Raw genomic sequence first — 18,794 nt, forward strand, 5'->3', positions numbered from 1 at the left:
TGGCGGGGGCGGGGGCCGGGGCCGGGGCGGGGGCCGGGGCCACGGCCCCGGCCGGCAGGGAAAGGCAGGAGCACAGTGCTGGCTTCCCCAGGTGGGGCCTGGCCCCAGGCTGAGTGTTGCGGGGCGCTAGCCACAGGCTGGATCCAGTCAATTGGCAGGTGCCCCCCATGGGCTGTATCCAATCAGTTGGTGGGTCAAATCCAGCCTGTGGGCTATATTTTGCCCACCCTTGGTGTATGGCATGTTAAAATGATTTTCCTCCAGATCAGTTTGCTGCCTAATCCGTTTTTAAGCTGTTTGTTCAAAGCTCTACTGAGCAGAAGTTGGTGAGCCACCTGGTTGGCTGTGATGTTGAGGTGCTTCTGTACTTTCTTCAGGACATTACTTGGCTTGTGAATGATTTAACCATGTTTTCCTGCTAGCATGGGTCTCATCTATTCCTTCAATCAATTCTTTCCATTTCTGACTCCTTTCTTCTTGGAGCTTGTTAATTAGGGCTGTCCCTGGCATGATAGTGTCTTCTGAGAGAGGATCTCTTTGAAACATTTGCTGTTATCTTTTGTATTTGGCTGCTAGCATGGGAGCAAGCCCTGGTGTATACTCACTTCTGCATCCTTGAGTTATACACCTCATGGACATTTTGCACAGTGCATTCACAAAGAAGTCATAGTTATCCAAGACTGGTTTGATGTGCATCCTTTTTTTTTTTTTTTGTCAAGGTCTTCAGAAAAGCCTCTCCAGTCTGCTGTCTTAAAATTGAAACATCTGCAGATTGGTACAACATTTGGGGTTATTATGGCTGCTGTGACACTGCTAGCAGTTGGTCTGTGCTGTGTGTTGGGAAGGTGTTCCAACATGTCCTTTTTTTTTTTTTTTTTTTTTTTTTTTGCACATAACTTCTATATTGCTATTAATAAAGGTGAGGTCTGAATTATAGCTTTGTCTCCATTGGGAGCTAGTCAATGACCCAGGTAGCTCTGAGTTGTGGATCAGGTTTAGGTGGTATGCCTTGGCTCGCATCTCGACCAAGTTGCCATTCTCATAATTTTCACTGTAACCCCATGTGATGCTGAGACTATTAAAGTCACTGACGATCACGCATGCTTTTTCCTGGTCTAGGTTTCCTGGGCCCACAAAGGCAAATCCACTTCCCTGGAGGTTTATAAACAGATGTTATTGAGATGTTGTCCATATTGGTTATCAAGATTTCAATGTAATTTTGTTGTCATCAATGCTGTTGGTGATGAGCTCTGGTTTTACAAAGATAGCGCTGCCGTATTTCTTGTGATAGAGATAGCGCTGCCGCATTTGTCTAGTGTCTTTGTCTAGTGACAAAGATAGCGCTGCCGTATTTCTTGTGCTTCCTTTTGATGGCTAATCTTATCCCAGGGATTGATGGCTTATTGCTGTTTGGCCCTCTCTTGTCTCCTGGAGATGGAGCACATGCCATTGTAGCCGGTGCAAATCCTGGAAAGAATGTGCCGTTTGACTCCTATGAGCCCCTCTGTGTTTATAGAGATGACTGTCGCTGCCAGCTCTGAAAAAGGCTCATGGCTATGACACGGCAGGCTAGCCTGGTGTGAGTTTGAGGTTTGCATTATATACGTTCTGAAATGACTGGTGACGGGGTTTTAGCCGAAGTTGCAGATTTGTTAGGATCTGACAGGAGATGCATTGTGACTGATTCTGCCATGGCCATTAAGGCAGAGGGGGTTGGAGGAAGGACAATAACCACCCAGGCAATGGAAAGAAAACTTCCTTTGACATGAGCAGGAAATGGGAGTGAATTGCAGAAACAAATAAGAAACTAGTTCTGCACAGGATTGTTCTCCAGGCCCAAAATCAAACAGTGGTGATGCAAAAGGCAGCTTAGCTCCCACCGTCTCCAGTAGCCGCTCCTCCTGTGCTGCCTGTGGCAGCAAGTGCCGTCATCCTGGCAGCAGTGGATCCAGCTGAATTCCAAGGTCTTCTCAACTTTGATTTTGACTAAAACCAAGGAACAGCTCCAGCTGTCTGCACTGATAACACAGCTCTGATATTAAAATGGAACTCATGCCCTGTTTCGAGTTCCCTGCCCAAAGAGACTGCCAAAAAAAAACCAAATAGGGGTCCAATAAAGGCCAATGCTGAACCTGACCCATCATCTGAGAATAAATAAAATGAGTCTGATAGTCTGAAGTCTGCTAACTTCAATACGATCTGATCTAATGACTTCATTTGCTTGCCTAGCAGATTTCTCTCTGAAACAGCACTTGCTCTGTCCAGCTCCTCCCTGTAGGCAGCTAGAAATAGTGCTTGGCCCCTGTTGGAGTTGAAGGCTCTGGGGGAAATTGCCCTGCATTTCCCCAGTCTCCCAGCAAACGGCTCAGTCTGTCAGCTGTATAAGGCAGCCAAGGCAGAACCCCACAGTTTGGGGTCTGTTTTTAGCTGGACAGCCTGCAGATGGAAATTGGTTATCTCAAGCCCATGGCTGGGGATCGCTCCCTGATCCAGCAGGCCCAGCCTCGGGAGGCTTTGTATAACAAGACTAAGCAAAACCCTGTTCTTCCCCCCCTCCTACCAACACTTAACTTGGACCTAAAATGACTTCTGCCTCAGAAATGCTATTGAAAGGTGTGCTACAGAGCAAAAGGAAAGAACCATTTTATTTTTTTGCTGCTGCCTAACGTTTAGGAGCAGGGATTGGGCTTAACATTATTTATAATTTTAATGGAGTTTTCTAGGCTACATCTTGCTGATATCATTTGATGAACTCTGTTTGTACATGACTGAAAGATAAAAGCTGCTAGACCTTTAGAGAGAGGATTTCAAGGTCAGTGGTCCGAAACTTTCCTTACTGTTGAACATCCTACTTCAGCCTAACATTTAATAAAGGGAAACCAGAGCCACCAGTTCTGTACAAGCATAGTATGACTACTACAAGCTTGGAAATGATGGGACCAGTTGCAGCATCCTCTTCATGGCATCTAATAGCAGATCCAGCTCTTGTTAACCAGACCTTTTCCTTCTTGGTACACTGGGTAAGAGTCCTTCAAAGCTACAAAGCCAAGCGAGGAATGAGGCAGCACAGGTAACCATGGCATGGTACACCCTGCTGTTCAAGAAGATGCTATGTGCAGGGCCTCTGAGAGGAAAGATGGGGGCCTGCACCTCATTTTGAAAACAAGTAGAGAGTGATCTGATTTTTTTTTTTGCAGGGATTGTTACCCTCATTGCTCTCCTCTCATAGGTTCTGGCTATGTGTTTCCACCTCTGAAAGCCCCAGTCCTGTTTTCCCTTTGACAGCCACTAGCTACTCATTACAAGAGTGGTGTGTCGGTGAGTGTGTTAAGTTGAATATTTATGAAAAAGTTACTTGCACACCAGTGTCTGCATTTGAGGGCTTTATTAGTCTTCAAACTTCAGCTGCAGTGGAGAGGGAAACAGATCTTGCCCTCTCTTGTTGAGAGAGAAGTCAGGGGGTTTTGTGGGGCTGATCCAGCATGCTATTTCTTCTTGCGGTGAACTGATGGCATGAATCAGATGGTGCAGTTTGGGACCAGTTTATCGCTTTCGGATCAAGGCGCCAATGGCAGTACCAGTAGCCATCACTGCACCTTTTGCAGCTCCAGAAAGTCCTAGGGCACCTGGGGGAAAAAAAATAGGGAGTCAGGAATCTGCATCACTTTATCATCCTAGTACACTGACTCTCCTGGCAGACTAGTTGCTCTTTTCCCAGGTCACTCCCACACAACACTGACCCAGTGTAAATGATTCTGCCCGCTTTCTGCACAGATGGAAGGGATTACCCTGTAATGCATTTGGTTGTTCAACCCTCCTTTCCCAGGCACCGTAACCCCTTTATAGTACTAGCATATGGTACTTCTGTACTTTCCTCACCTGCCTGGATAGAAACTCCTGCAAGAGGAGAGGGATTTCTCAGCCAGTCAATAGGAGTGTCCACAGGGAAATCAGTAGACAGTTAGGTGAATGGTTAGCAGTTTTGAAAACCCCAGGGGATCAGTGATAGCAAGGCAGTGATACATGGTACTGTGGGGTGCTATAGTAGAGCTCTGCTTATGTTACTAGAAAGAGTGGTGAGGAGCAGTGGAGGAAGAAGACTCACCTGCACAAGCTGCACAAGAACTATGAACCACTGTGAAATGCCAGGTGCTTTCTACCCAGAATTGTCTATAAGCCATTAGAGCTAGAGGCATTCAAACAAAAAGTTAGCTCTTCATGACCTACCAAGTGACTGCAGGCATGGAACAACAGCTCCAGCAGCCAGTCCTCCTCCATTGGCTAATGCAGACATCATCTTGGCAGCCAGTGATCCAGCTGCAACTCCTGCGGTGGTAAATCCTGCTGCCCCCAGTGCAGTTGGGACTCCGACAAAAGCAATTCCTGCATTGCCAAGAGTGCTGCGGTATTAGTTACTAATAGACTAATAGGATCCTGCACTGCATCTCCAGAAGGACAGCCAGTGCCCTTAAGGCAGTGATTTTTTTTTTTTTTTTTCTTCTTTGTTTTTCAGCCTTTCTAGACTCCAGGCTTGCCTCAGAAAATATCATCTCTTCAGTTTCCCTTATTTTTGACTATGGAGAAATAAGAGAGCAATTCATCTAAGTCCACAACAAATCTAAATGATTTTTGATGCTATGGTTTCCTAGTTGAAATCTCTGGGTTTATCTTGTGAATCTTATATTAGCATTTGCACACCTAGCAGTGCTAATATTGAGTGGTATCTTTAAAAGGATCTAAAGGCACGTTAGAGGAGTGAATCACCCTGGTTGAGAATTACTACTTTAAGGAGAGAGAAAATATCTTCCCACCAAGACTGAGGTGTATGTTTTGCAGTTTAAAACATAGATCCAGCCTAGTTCATCCCAGTATGGGGTCTCTCAATCTGCACAGGAAATACCTGGGGCATGGGCTTGTACATTTTTCATTCAGGCTTTCTATGAGGGTCAGTTTTGGAGGGACAGGCTTCAGCCACCTTGCTGGGAGCCCTAAGAGATTCCTTTTGACCTGGAAAGGAATCAAAAAGCCAAAGGAGGCATTCTTGCTCCCCACATGTCAATCGGACATATGGGGAGTGTCCTCTGGACTGGGGAGGAGGCTTAGGCTTTGGAGGGGTACATGAGCTGAGTGCAGTCCATGCACTTCCTGATTAATTCCACTCTGCTGGGATTGGGTGTGCAAGGAGTGATCAAGGAGCTGGGTCCCTGTATTGTATGCAGAGGAGCCTTGCACAAGGGAAAAATCAAGGAGTGATCAAGGAGCTGGGATCCTGGTTTAGCCCTTTATGGCCGATCCAGAAAAGACTTGGGAAACTTCAGAACAAGAATCTTGTGTAACTTGGATGACTCTGTACGACTGGAGACCTAGTGAGATCTCTCAGAGGAGGAAGGCCAAGCAATTGGGAGGCTGGGGTTGTTGCTCAGATGGTTTAAGATAATTTAACGTTCTTTCCCAACTTTAACTCTGTCTAATAGACACTTAGGAACAAGGACATCTCAGAAGAGTCAACATCCATGCATCTTAATTAAGTGTCCAGTTTAATATCTATAGGAATGACCAGCACTCACATCCTGCCCCACGTGAAGGCCATAGCCCACTCCCTGAGGCAGTATAATGCTTATTCCATAATGCATGATGATGATTTAATTAACCATTCCATATCCTGAGCTAACATCTTACCTAATCCGACAGCTGCTCCAACAGCAGGGGCAACAAATCCTAGGAAAGGAGAGATTTATGAAAATGAGCCATGAAGGAAATGAGCACACCTTTCAGCAGAAAAGGCTAGATAGATAGGGTGAGGCATTTGTGGCACTGGCTAGCATTAACAGATTAGACTTTGGTCTGCAAATGGTGCATTGAAACAGCGAAAGCAAAATCAACAGGCTGTTTTCAAGCACTTTGAGGAGCCAGTGCAATTCAGTGTTAAGTTCAGCCAGCACGTGCCTTTTTTGGGAAGGCTGTCTTGTACTTGTCATACAAGAGGACTACAGACCACACCCCAGGTATGTGTGGGGCTAGCAAAGTTAGGAAACTGGTGAGATTCAGCACAGTGGAAAAGCAGTGGTGAAAAGGGAAATGTGGCTTCTAGTCCTCCAAAAGGGGCTTTTACAAGGGGCAGGGAGGGAGAGGAAACCTGGAGATCCTGAGAAGTTGAGGGAGCAGTGGAAGTACTACCGCTTCGCCTGGCTGTGCCTCACCAGACTCTGGTGCCAGCCCATCTTCCTGAGCTTAATGCTGGTCTCCTCAAAATCACTAGTAAATAGAGAGGAGCCTGAACCTGGATCTTTTCAACACACTTGCAGGGTTTATTGGGAGGGGTATCATCCTGGGCCTGCCTATATACACACACATAGGATATTGCATGTCCTCAGGCTCCATCACCTGGGCATCCAGGGTCTAGTGTCCATCAGTGATCTGCCCTGTCTATTGGGGGAAGACTTTGTGGGCTGGGCAGGGATCACTTGCTACCTCCCAAGGGAAGCCAGCTGGTTAGTTTGTGTCTGGGATGTGTACAGTTGCTGTTCAAAGGTCTCAGAGTAGAAGTCAAGTCTTACTTGCCATGTTGGAGACTGGCTTGTTTTTGGAGGGTTTAACTTCTGATCCAGTAGCCCTGAAAATAATGCAGAAAATGCAGTTAGACTAATTCAGTTCCCTCCTAACTCCAGCAACACCTGTGGCATCTTAAGGTAATTCCCCTCAATAAACCAGAGTTTCTGGTTGAGTCTGTGCTCCACAGTCATTTAAAACCAGGACATCCACACAGCTGTGGAACCTGGCCCATGGCCCACTTCTTGCCACCTACAACATGCAGCTCCTGCCCAGTGCATCATGAGAAATGCCACCACCAGGGTTCCAGGATATCGCCCCTCCCAATCCTCTCCCCAGCCAGGTCTAGTGCCTTCCAGTGAGACGGGGACCGGGGGAGACCTTTCAGCTCGCTCCCTGGGCATGCCTAGCTTTCCAGATCCCACAGAGGGAGGCAATGTTCATTGGGCCCCAGGACCTGAAGTCAGTGATGCTTAGCTGGTACCTCCCCCAGGGAAGACTAGCCCTGCAGTCCCAGGGGCTGCATCCTTTGGTGACTGGCAGGGCAATATTAACCCTTTAGTGGGCCCTAGACAAACCAACTTGTGGGCCCCTCCTTAATACTGTATATTTATATTCGTTTTTTTCATTTGATAATTATAATATGTAAAATAAGCACAACTGGGCCCCTTCTTCACTTAGGGCCCTATGCATGTGCCTGGTTTGTCTTTGCATTAATCTGGCCCTGATGATTGGCTAGCCCAGGAGAGGGGATCCCTGGGACGGACCCAGGAGAGAAACAAGGGCAGGGGTGGAACTGGCCGCTACCAGGTTATTGCTGCAGTATCAGCAGTTCCAGCAGGCACATCCAGGAGGTCTGGGGCCAAGCACAAACCCCTGCTAGCAGCAGCCTGCATCCCCTGCACCGCCCAGAGCCTCTTGGGCTTTTGTCACTTCTTTCCCAGCCCTGTTCTCTTTAAATGCCTCTGACTAGGGGTGGGGGGATGGAGCCCGAGAAAGCAGGAGGCGGCCAAGGTTTCAATGCACCTAGTAATAACCTACCAACCTGACCATTTCTGGGCTGGTTTGGAGTCCGGCCACGCTTTGCAGGCTGTGGTGGTGACCCACAATCTCCTGTCGCTGTGCTGGGAAATGGAAACAACGCACAAAACAAGGCTGCAGCTGGGCGAGTAGTCTCCACCTCTGCTTCTTTCCTATTGGACTCGCAAGCAGAGGCGAGGAGGGAGCAAGTCCGCCGGCTCCAGTAAGATCCGGCAGCACAAGGCATCATTCATATCCCTGGCAGGGTTTGCCTGCAGGAAGCAGCCTCAGCTCTGCCCAGGCTGCTACGCAGAGCCCATTAGCAGTGTTCATCCCTGTTGCAATGAAAGACTCTTGCAGGGCAGCAGTTGTCCTCCAGCTCTCCAGGCAAGAATCCCTGGCTGTCAGCTGCAGGAGTTAAGGTGGGATTGCAGGGTTTGGAGCCCACTGTCTGCTGGATGGACACACATATGGGAGCTAGTTATCTCCGGCCTATGGCAGGGGACTTATACCCCCTCCCCAGAACCAGAGTGGGATTTGTAGCCTTTTTTTTTTTAGTGCACAAGAATAAACAAAAGCCCTGAAATTGCTTTCCCCCAGGATCGAGGCCCTTGTGGCACAGTCCTGAATGGCATTCCTTTGGGATCCAGGCCACCTGCCTCCAAGCCTGAGGAACAGACATTAACCCTCCTCTTACTGGGCACTTTTTAAACACAAAGTGGCAGCCTGGAAAACTCCCAAGTTCAAAGGAAATTAGTTAAATGGTGACCTTACAGAAAACCAGAAGTCAGTCAAACCAAAGGCAAGGGATTTGAGGTCCTGCGGTCCTGACACTTGTCTCTGTACTTGTGTGTTCATATGCCTCATCAACCAGTGTCAGTATTGTGCATGAAAACCAGTCACCAGTGTGGTACTAGTGTGGTACAGTGCCTTTCACACTACTTGGGAAGGCCAGGACCCGTTCAGCTCCTACCACCAAGGTCTCTAGTAGCAGATGCTGCTCTCATTAGCCACAGCTTTGCATCCCAGCGCATTGGGTACAAGAAACAAAGCACAGTAAGGAACGAGGCGCTACAGGTAGCTGCACTGTGATACAGCCGACCACTGATGGAGAGTGGTTGTCCATAATGAGTGGACACAGAATTGGGCCATCTACATGCTGTAGCACCCTCAGAGGAAGAAGCTGTGTGTATCCACCTCTGAAAGCTTCCTAGGGTTTGTTTGGGATTTTTTGACAACCCCTATGCAGGGGAGGATGGGGGGGGGTGGTAATCTAGCAAGTTCTACATTTATGAAAAAATAATTGTACTCCCAGCATACATGTTTGTAAAGGCTTTTTCTTCCACAGCAGTGCTAAGCAAGGCACAACATGTTAGCTTGTACTGGGCAGATACAAGAAGCAAGAGGTCTTCAGGGGCTGGTTTGACATGCAGTTTCTTCTTGAGCGTGCTGAAAGCAGTTCCTGTAACTTGCTCTGTATTGTATTTAGCCTGGTGGGTGATTCGGGCATGCCAGATGATTGTGCTTTGGTCACCCAGTCACCAGAGAACCAGCTCTGGCTTTCAGATAAGGGCAAAAAGTGCTGCACCAGCAGCCGCCATCCCAGTCTTTGCTGCTGCAGAGAGTCCTGCAGCACCTGAGAAAACAGAGGGTGGGGAGTCGGTATGGCTACACCTCCCAGTGCACTGGAGCTCCTGCAGTTACTTGTCCCCTCCCCGGGTCAGTGCTGAAAGAAGACTGTCACGATGGAAACAGCTCTGCGTGTTTTCAGCACATGGAAGGGGCTGGGGATCTGACCACCCAAATGTGACCCAAGCTTTGCCAGGAGCCCCTGGGCTAGTACTCTATTGGCAGGAGAGTCCATCCAGGCAGGTGAGCAGGAGACTCGCTTCAACAGGCTCCCCTGATACCCATGGAAGCATCACTGGGGATGTCATGAAGAACAGAGTTAGGTGAATGCTGAGCATGTAAAATTCGGAAAGGCTGCAACTAGGTAATGAGCTGTGGTACTGAGGGCATGGCCAGGGGTGCCAGGAGGCTGAAGCAATGTCCCATATCGCCCATCTAAGTTTAGGTAAGAGAGTTGAGGACCCCCACAAAATGCCAGGTGCTCTCTATGCAGAATCGTCCATAAGCACAAGAGCATCAGAGACGGGCACTTTGAGTGAAAGGTTAGTTCCCTAGGACCTACCGACGGACTGCAGCACTGCCACGGTGCCTCCAGCAGCCACTCCTCCTCCGTTGGCTATGGCCGCTGCTGACATTATCTTGGCCGCTACTGACCCTACAGCAATTCCTGCAGCAGTAAATCCTGCAGCCCCCAGGACTACAGGGACTCCGACAGCTGCGACTCCTGTATCGCAAAGAGCATTAGTTTATAAAATGGGATCCTGGTGCACGGTATATCCAGCTTTCTGCTGCAGAACCACCTTTACATCCATTCACTTAGTGCTTTAGTGTCTTGTGGTTTGTACCACCACAGTGACAGGTTGGGGGGATGTCTTTCCTCAATGAAGCACTTCCCCAATACTTAAAATAGGGATCCTAATATTCACGTGAGTTCAGAAATTGCAGCATTCCTTGGTGCGTTGATGTCAAAGAGAGGGTCATGCAGGACACAGAGTAGGATGTTGCCTGGGAAGACAGGCCCAAGACATAGTAAAGTGCTGTTTGGGGGAGAACTCTTGCTAAGAGGCAGGTGTACAGTTTGCAGTTAAGGCATAGATCCAACCTAGTCTCCCTATCTGCAGGCACGATATCTGGGGCAAGGGCTTGTACATTCCCATGAGGGTCAGTCTGGCAGGATGGCCTCCAACCACCTTTTTCTCACTTCCCTTTAGACCCCTGTCAGCATCCCTTGAGCTGGGAAAGGAATCAAAGCTCAAGGGAAGGAATTCTTACTCCGCACAGGTCAGTTGGGGCAGGGGAGGCTCTGGGGAGGGTCTCCCCTGTTAAGGGAGAGGCCTGGGCTTTAGAAGGGCAGACGAGCTGAGTGGCTGAATAATGCTTAGATAAATCCTTGTTCTTTTTTTTTTAAATAAGCAGCCTGTCTCCTGAGCTAGTGACTTACCGAATCCAATGCCTGCGCCCAGCGTAGTTGCCAAAATTCCTGAAAGAGGAAAGGTTTGTGTTAATGAGCCATCAGAGAAGATAGCTGGTTTTCAGCAGACGGTTTTCCTTTGAATGCTGCTGGTCAGTATTGACAGTCTGGCATTCAGGTTGGATATCCCTGGCACCTAAACCTATCGGCTTTGTGCTGCTCTTCTCAAATGTCTTTTGGAGAAGATGCCGCTCAGCAGTGACTTTACCCAGAACATGCCTCTTTCATAGAATCATAAATAAAAAAATAAAAAATGAGGGTTGAAGGGACCTCAGGAGGTCATCTACTCCAACCCCCTGTTCAAAGCAGGACCATCCCCATCTATATCATCCCAGCCAAGGCTTTGTTGTGCCAGGCCTTAAAGTCAAAAGATGGAGATGCCACCACCTCTCTAGGTAACCTGTTCCAGTGCTTTATCACCAAAAGTGTTTCCTAAAATCAAATCTAAACCTCACTTGCTGCAACTTGCTGCTTCTTGTTCTGTCATCACTGAGAACAGTCCAGCTCCATCCTCTTTGGACCCCACCTTTAGGTCACTGAAGGCTGCTGTTAAATCCCCTCTCTTCTGCAGACTTCTTTTGTGAAGACTAAATAAACCCAGTTTCCTCAGCCTCTCCTCAGCAGTCATGTGCCTCAGCCCCCAAACCATTTTCATTGCCCTCCACTGGACTGTCTCCAATTTGGCTACATCCTTTCTGCAGGGTGGGGGCAGGAAAAACTGGGCACAGTACTCCAGATGTGGCCTCCCCATTGCAGAATAGAGGGGAATACTTACTTCCCTCGTTCTGCTGGCAGTGCTCCTACTAATGCAGCCCACGATGCTGTTAGCCTTCTTGACAGCAAGGGCACACTGTTGACTCATGTCCATCTTATTGTCCACTGTAAACCCCAGGTCCTCTTCTGCAGAGTTGCTGCCCACACAGTCAGTGCCTAGGCTGTAGCAGTTCTTGGGCTTCTTCTGTCCTAAGTGCTGGACTTTGCACTTGTCCTTGTTGAACCTCATGAGATTTCTTTTGGACCGGTCCTCCAATTTTTTGAGGCCGCTCCGAATCCTAGCCCTGCCCTCCAGCACATCCAGCGAAACCCCCCAGTTTGATGTTATCCACAAACTTCCTGAGGGTGCCCTCTATGCCATCTTCCAGATCATTAATGAATATGTTGAACAAAACTGGTCCCAGGACCAACCCCTGGGGCACTCCACTTCATACTGGCTGCCACCTAGACATTGAAGCATTGATTACTACCCATTGAGCCCCACAATCCAGCCAGCTTTCTATTCACCTTATTGTCCATTTATCCAACCTACACTTTCTCTGCTTGCTTGTGAAAATGCTGTGGGAGACCGCATCAAAATACCCTGACTTTAGCAAGGCTATTGCATGCACTGCTTTCCCTGCATCCAAAAAGCCAGTCATCTCATCATAGAAGGCAGTCAGGTTGGTCAAGCATGAGTTGTCCTTGGTGAATCCATGCTGACTGTTCCTGATCACCTTCTTCTCCTCCAAGTGCTTAGAAATGGATTCCTTGAGGACCTGCTCCATGATTTTTCCAGGGACTGAGGTGAGGCTGACTGGTCTGTGGTTCCCTGGATCCTCCTCCTTCCCTTTCTGAAAGATGGGCACTACAGTTGCCCTCTTCCAGTCATTGGGGCCTCCCCCAATTGCCACAAATTTTCAGAGATAATGGCCAGCAGCTCTGCAATCACATCAGCCAACTCCCTTAGCACCCTTGGATGCACTGCATCTGGCCCCATGGAATTGTACATGTCCAGCTTTTCTAAGTAGTCCCTAACCTCTTCTTTCACCACTGTTGGCTGCTCACCCCCTCCCCAAACTGTGCTGCCAGGTGCAGTAGTCTGGGAGCTGACCTTGTCAATGCCTTGAAGGCATTGAGCACTTCAGTCTTTTCACATTGTCTATTACTAGGTTGCCTCCCCCATTCAGTAAGGGACCCACACGTTCCCCGAACTTCCTCTTGTTGCTGATATACTTGTAGAAACCCTCGTTACCCTTCACATCCCCTGCTAGCTGCAACTCCACTTGTGCTTTGGCCTTCCTGACTTCATCCCTGCATGTCTGAACAATGCTCTCATATTCCTCCCAAGTTTTTTCTCCAAGCTTCCACTTCTTGTAAGCTTCCTGTTTGTGTTTAAGCTCACTAAAGAGTTCTCTGCTAAGCCAAGCTGGTCGCTTGCCACATTTGCTATTCTTCCTGCACATTTGGGATGCTTTGTTCCTATGCCCTCAGTAAGTTGTTTTTAAATACAACTAGCTCTCCTGGACTCTCTTCCCCCTCAGACTGGCCTCCCAGGGGATCCTGCTCATCAGCTCTCTGAGGAAGTCAAAGTTTGCTTTTCTGAGCTCCAGGGTCCATACTCTGCTGCTCTTCTTCCTTCTTTTTTTTCAGGATCCTGAACTCAGTCATCTCATGGTCGATATTGCCCTAGTTGCCATCCACTTCTACATCCCCCCAACCAATTCTTTCCTGTTTGAACAGCAGGACAGGAAGAGAACGGCCCCTAGCTGCTGTCTCAAACACCAGGAAGTTATTTCTAATGCTTGCCAAAAACGTCCTAGATTGCCTGTGCACAGCTGTATTGCCTTCCCAGCAAATATCAGGGTGGTTGAAGTCCCCCATGAGAACCAGGGCCTGTGATCAGGAAATTTCTGCTAGTTGTCTGAAGAAAGCCTAATCCTCCTGGTCGGGTGGTCTATAGCAGATGCACACCACATCATCACTCTTGTTGCTCTCTCCCCTCTAACTTTAACTCAGACTTCAAGTTTCATGCTGGAGTTTCATGCCTGTCTCCAGTTTCATGCTGGAGCTCTGAACAATCGTACAGCTCTTTACATAGAGCACAACTCTTCTCCCCTGTCTGGTCCTTCCCAAACTGTTTGTACCCATCCACAACAGCGCTCCAGTCACCCGAGCTCCCACCAAGTCTCTGCTGTTCTAGTCACATCATAGTTCCCTGACTGTGCAATTCTTCCTGCTTGCTTCCCGGCTCCATGCATTTGTGTACAGGCTCCTGAGGTCACTAGCTGATTGCCCTGCTTTCTCAGGAAGAATGAGCCCTCTTCTGTTGCCCCTTCCTGCTTCTGCTTCCTCCAGGCCCCCTACTTCCCCACTTACCACAGGGCTTTTTTCTCCATCCCCCTGCAGTAAGTGGGGGACCTGAAGGAAGATCCTCCTGTCCTTGTATGAGAAGACTACTTTCCACACCTGGGGTCCATGTATACCAGGTAGCTCCACACAGGATTGAAGCTAGGCTCCTTTGCCATCTAGGATCTTTTGTCTGTCAGTGTCCCAGACTGTTTGGGAGCCTTCAATGTGATGCTGCAGCTAGTAGAGCGAGCAAAACGCTGGCTTGCATCCATAGATGCTTCTCAAGCAAATCCCAGGATGTCATTCTCCCGTTGCACTTGGCCTTGGTGAGGCCGCAGCTGGAGTACTGCATCCAGTTTTGGGCTCTGCAATTCAAAAAGTTCGAGCACCCAAGGTCTGGAATAGACTGCTGCCAGAGGTGGTTCAGGCACCTACTTAGAACACCTTGAAGAGAAATTTGGATGTTTATCTTGCTGGGATCCCATGACTCCAGCTGACTTCCTGCCCCTGGGGCAGGGGGCTGGACTCGATGAACTTCTGAAGTCCCTTCCAGCCCTAATGTCTAGGAAATCTAGGAAATCGAATTCAACGCTTCAGAGCAAGATGGAAGGATTTGGAGTTGTGCAGAGGCTCACTGGCTGCCTGTATGGTTTGCCAGGTTGTTAATGGTGCCAGGGACATGTGCAATTCCTGTTCAGGGGTCTGTCAGTGAAAAGAAAGTGGAACCTTACCAACCATCTTGTAGAGGGGAGAGGCTTTTTGTGGTCCTGGATCTGGGGATGACTGAGGACAACACAAGAAATGCAGTTAGAGCAGTCCAAATCCCTCAAAACATGGTCCGTTGGGGGCAAGGAGGGAGGCACAGCCGTAGGGCTGGGGCTGCGGCATCATAGGGCAGGTCCATCTAGCAAGCCATCTTTTCTTGTAGGTACGTATCCCACTTCTACTAAAACTAGGGCCTCAGCGCAGCTGAGAATAGCTGACCTGCAACCCACCTCTTCTCCCATGTCATTCACTGGGTGGGGCCTTCTGGGAACTGCCACCATCACGGTTCTAGGGTAATGCACATTCAAGCCTTTCTTCCTGTGAGGATTAGCACTGCCTCTGTCGTGGGGCTGGTGGGGGGAGTGCTTTCAGATCAGCTCTGAGCACGCTCAGGTTTGCACATCCCATAGAGGTAGGGGAAGGCTCACTGGTAGAGTGGCCACCTTTTCAAAATGGAAAGGCAAGACGTGTCCCCCTCCCCTGCCCTCCCTCCGCAGCACAGCTGGAGTAGAGCCAAGCAGAGGGGGGCAGGGCAGATGCAGGATATCTGCTGTGGGCTCAAGTCTCCCTGCCCTGCTGCCCTGCCCCTGGGAGCCCTGCATCTGCTGCACTGCCGTGGTGAGGCACCTCCTGCCTGCATAGCAGCAGCAAAGGGAAAAACTTTGTGCTGCCACCGCTACCACTGCCAGGTCAGAAGGGGACACCGTGCCACGGTGGTGCGGCCAGCATGGGGCTCCGGGTGGTGGCAGCAGCATCACTCAACCTCTCAGCCTTCCTGCACCAGGTCCTGCCCATTGCAGGGTGGTGGCCGCAGGGCAAGGACAGCAGGGTGGGGAGCTCAGAGTCCACAGTGGGCAGTCCACTCTGTGTACAAACCAGGGGGCGCATGTGCCCTCCCATGCCCCCTCCCTGGGAGCACGTACAGCAGCAGGGAGTTTGTCCCCTTGCCACCCGCCAAATGAGCCGCCCGTGGCTCCATCCCACTCCCTAGCTGTGCTCCGTGGCCATGCATTCCCACCCCAGTCCTGGGCCCTGTGCACTACCCTGGCTGGGCAGCACCTCCAGCCCCACTTCCCCCCTCACTGGTGGCCTCAGTCTGTTCCCCTTGCCCACCCTATGACCTCTCCCCCCCACCCCACACTTATCTGCAGTGACATTTTCTCCACCGCGGCCTGGCTGTATTCCCGGCGGCATGCATGCATCTACGCACACGTACACCTGGCGCCCCCAGCATCCTGCTCCCCCCAGCCCCAGGCAGCCCCTTGCAGACTGAAACTCTGCCAGCCTGCAAGGGGAAACCTGCTGTTTCCTGCATTTTTCCACAACAAAAGGAAAACCTGGATCCCTGCACAATACTGGGAGTCCAGGACAAATGCTGTCCAAGAGTCATTCAGCCCAGGACTGGGAGTTGGTGTTCACATTTCAGGACTGTCCTTCCCAGTTAGGGCTGAGTAGTCAACCTTCTCACTAGGCACAAGGATTGTAAAAGTTAGTAGTATTTAGCTGGGGGCAATGCAGACAAGAATCATGCTAGAGACCCCAGGACCTCCATCCCTTAGTGATTACTTCCCCAGACTCAGGAAAGAAACTACAGCATAAGTGCAATGGACCGGTATCAGTTAATTGCTACAACACTATCAGCCTGAGTAGGCGCATTTAGGATGAACCCAAATGCTCACTAGATGCACACAGGAAGCATTTGCAATGCACCACAGCAAATCCCAAGTGTCTCTAAAGGGTTTTGAGCTGCCCTTTCCCACTCCCTTTTTCCTTAGAGGTGCCCCTAAGCTTGGCTGGGGAGGTGAAAGCAGCACTGCAAACTGCTTTTACATCTTTCTGCCCTGAAGAGGAATTCAGCTGCCTCCAAAAGCAGAATTAGCCCAAGATTCAAATGCAGGAAGGAAGATATCTATCTACCTTGTTCAGCAGACAGGCGAGTTCTCCAGCTGTCTCAGCATTGATTCCTCCTCCTCTTTTATATGTCAAATGATGAAGCTGGGAGGGAACCAATGGAGCTTGCCTGTTAGGTTTTAGTTTCCTAGCTTTAGGTTTCAGTTTCCTAGCTAAGTGAAACTTAAGATAAGAGCCAGAATAATAAGCAAGGGTTGTGTTGAGCTGGACCCACCCATGATAGACCCAAGGTTGTGATTCAAAATACCATTGGCAATATGAGGGGGAAAAAAAAGTCTGTGCGCTGCAGTAAAGGTTTGATTTAATAGCACCAAGTACTTGTTGGTTGTCCTTTTGCTCTTTGAAATGGCACCTGCTGAGAATGGGCTCCCTAGGGTAACCACCTTTTGCGAACTAGAAGGTGGGACACGTGCCCGCCGTCCCCACCTGCAGCACAGCTGGAGCTGGAGCCCATGGGGGGCAGGGACAAACACGGGATGTGTGCTGCGGGCTCAAGGCTCCCCACCCTGCCATCTTGCTCCTGGGAGCCTGGTGCCAGCTGCACCACCATGGCAAGGTGCCCCATGCCCATCTGGCAGCAGCAAGGGCCACAACTCTACACCACTGCCACCATGGCAAGGGTTGTTTTTTTGGTTTGTTGGAGCCAAATCCTGCCCGCGGGAGGGGATGAGCTGCCAACTGGTCCCTGAGCTGCAGAGGGCCCTGGTCCTTCCCTCCGCAGCGGCAACACTTCCTGGGGCCACCTGGGCGGGCTGCTAGTGGCCCAGGTGTTACCCCAGCATGGAGGCAGTACCCAGCTTGATCCAACTATTCCCCAAGCCTGCTCAGGGAGCAGCGCCCAGCAGGTTTCCAGGGGGCTCAGGGAACAATTGGATCAGGCATCTGAGGTGGAGCAGCACCCGGCCCAACAGCACCCCACCGAGGCAGCCCCAGGGTGTGCCACTGCCATGCGGTGAAGGACCCCCTGCCCCATCTCAGCGGCCGCTTGGCCCTCTGTTGGGGAAAACTTGTCCCCAGGTTCGTTAGGCGGAGGCTCAGACGAACAACAACATAAGTTTAAAGACTTGATTTATTCAAGAATGCATTCTGAACAGACAACTGCCCCGAGAGGTAACTGTCTGTTGTTCTACTTCGTGCGCAGCTTGATTATATAGCAAGTATGATATAGGAAGTATGCATCATATGCATAGTAACAGATACATCAATCTATTTAACAGCCACACACTTTCTGTACTAGTATCCTGTTTTTACTAAACTAGAATTGTTCCAGTTTCTGCCTAGCATAGCAGTTTGGCGTCATGCCCTTTGACTTCCTCACAGCTTAAGCTGTGTACGTGACCTGCTCGCTTACACAAAAGGGCGATTGACTCCGTTCTGTTCCCCTTCACCTCCAGCAGTTCATCCCCCCCAGCTGCGGGAGAGGCGGGCAGGCTCCGTTAAATTAACAAAAAAGAAAAGGTTCAGGCACCTCATTGCTTCTGCCTTCAGCAGGCACCTGCAGCGGGCAGGACACCTGGGGCCACCTGGGAACGGCCTGGCTTGCCCCTGGGACAGAGCAGGAAGGTGGCAGCTGCGTTTTCTGGCTGTCGGAGCAGGCAGTGGGGATGGTGCATGGGGCAATGAAAGACTCTTGCAGGGCAGCAGTTGCCCTCCAACTCTCGAGGCAAACATCTCTGGCTATTAGGTGCAGGGGCTAAGGCAGGCTTGCACAGTTTGCAGTCTGCTCTCCACTGGATGGGCACATAGATGGAAGCCACTTATCTTGGACCTGTGGCAGGGGGTTTCCACCCCTGCAGCCAGAGGCCCTGCCTGTTTTTTGATTTTTAGTGCACATGAATAAGCAAAAGCCCTGAAATTGCTTTCCCTTGGGATCCAGGCCCTCATAGCACAGTCCACCTGCTTCCAAACCTGAGGAATAATTAACCCTCCTCCTACTGGGCACATTTTTTTAACACAGAGTGGCTGCCTGGAAAACTCCAAGTTCAAAGAGAATTAGTTAAATGGTGACCTTACAGAAAACCTGAAGTCAGGTCAAACCAAAGGGAAGGGATTTGGGGTCCCGTGGTCCCAACAGGGCCAGTCCAAGGGTAATTGGTGCCCATGGCGAACTGTACCTCGGCGCCCAAAAGGTAGGAGTTGCGATTCTAGTGATCTTGCCTACTGTCACAACCCAAAGTTGTAGATTGTTGATTGTGTGTGCTTCGGCACCGCTAAATTATGTTCCCGCCGAATTGCAGCTCTTTTGCACGACGGAGTGTTCTGTTGTTGTGGAGAACCCGCGTGCAGGAGAGTGTTTCCCGCCATTCTGTAGCCTTCTTTGCATTGTGCATGACTCTTGCATTTA

At 49.9% G+C, this 18,794-nt stretch overlaps 1 protein-coding gene and 1 pseudogene across 2 annotated transcripts; both read right to left on the reverse strand.

Moving 5' to 3' along the window:
* Positions 1 to 3,370: 3,370 nt before the first annotated feature.
* Positions 3,371 to 7,831, reverse strand: LOC102371314 (annotated as a pseudogene).
* Positions 7,832 to 8,888: 1,057 nt separating this feature from the next.
* On the reverse strand, positions 8,889 to 16,570 carry LOC102371570 (interferon alpha-inducible protein 27-like protein 2A). Of its 2 annotated transcripts, none has more exons than XM_006026997.2 (5): positions 16,457 to 16,570; positions 14,506 to 14,557; positions 10,640 to 10,678; positions 9,761 to 9,922; positions 8,889 to 9,205 (listed from the first exon to the last, which is right to left on the reverse strand). In XM_006026997.2, exons 2-5 carry the CDS (start codon positions 14,510 to 14,512, stop codon positions 9,132 to 9,134), a joined length of 282 nt encoding a protein of 93 aa, XP_006027059.1. In that variant the 5' UTR covers positions 14,513 to 14,557; positions 16,457 to 16,570; the 3' UTR covers positions 8,889 to 9,131. The 2 variants fall into 2 exon arrangements, with proteins under 2 accessions (XP_006027059.1, XP_025063843.1); XM_025208058.1 differs by lacking the exon at positions 16,457 to 16,570 and adding an exon at positions 14,770 to 15,000.
* Positions 16,571 to 18,794: the final 2,224 nt, after the last annotated feature.

This window comes from Alligator sinensis, unplaced genomic scaffold (genome assembly GCF_000455745.1).
Source record: "Alligator sinensis unplaced genomic scaffold, ASM45574v1 scaffold547_1, whole genome shotgun sequence".
NCBI lineage: Eukaryota > Metazoa > Chordata > Crocodylia > Alligatoridae > Alligator > Alligator sinensis.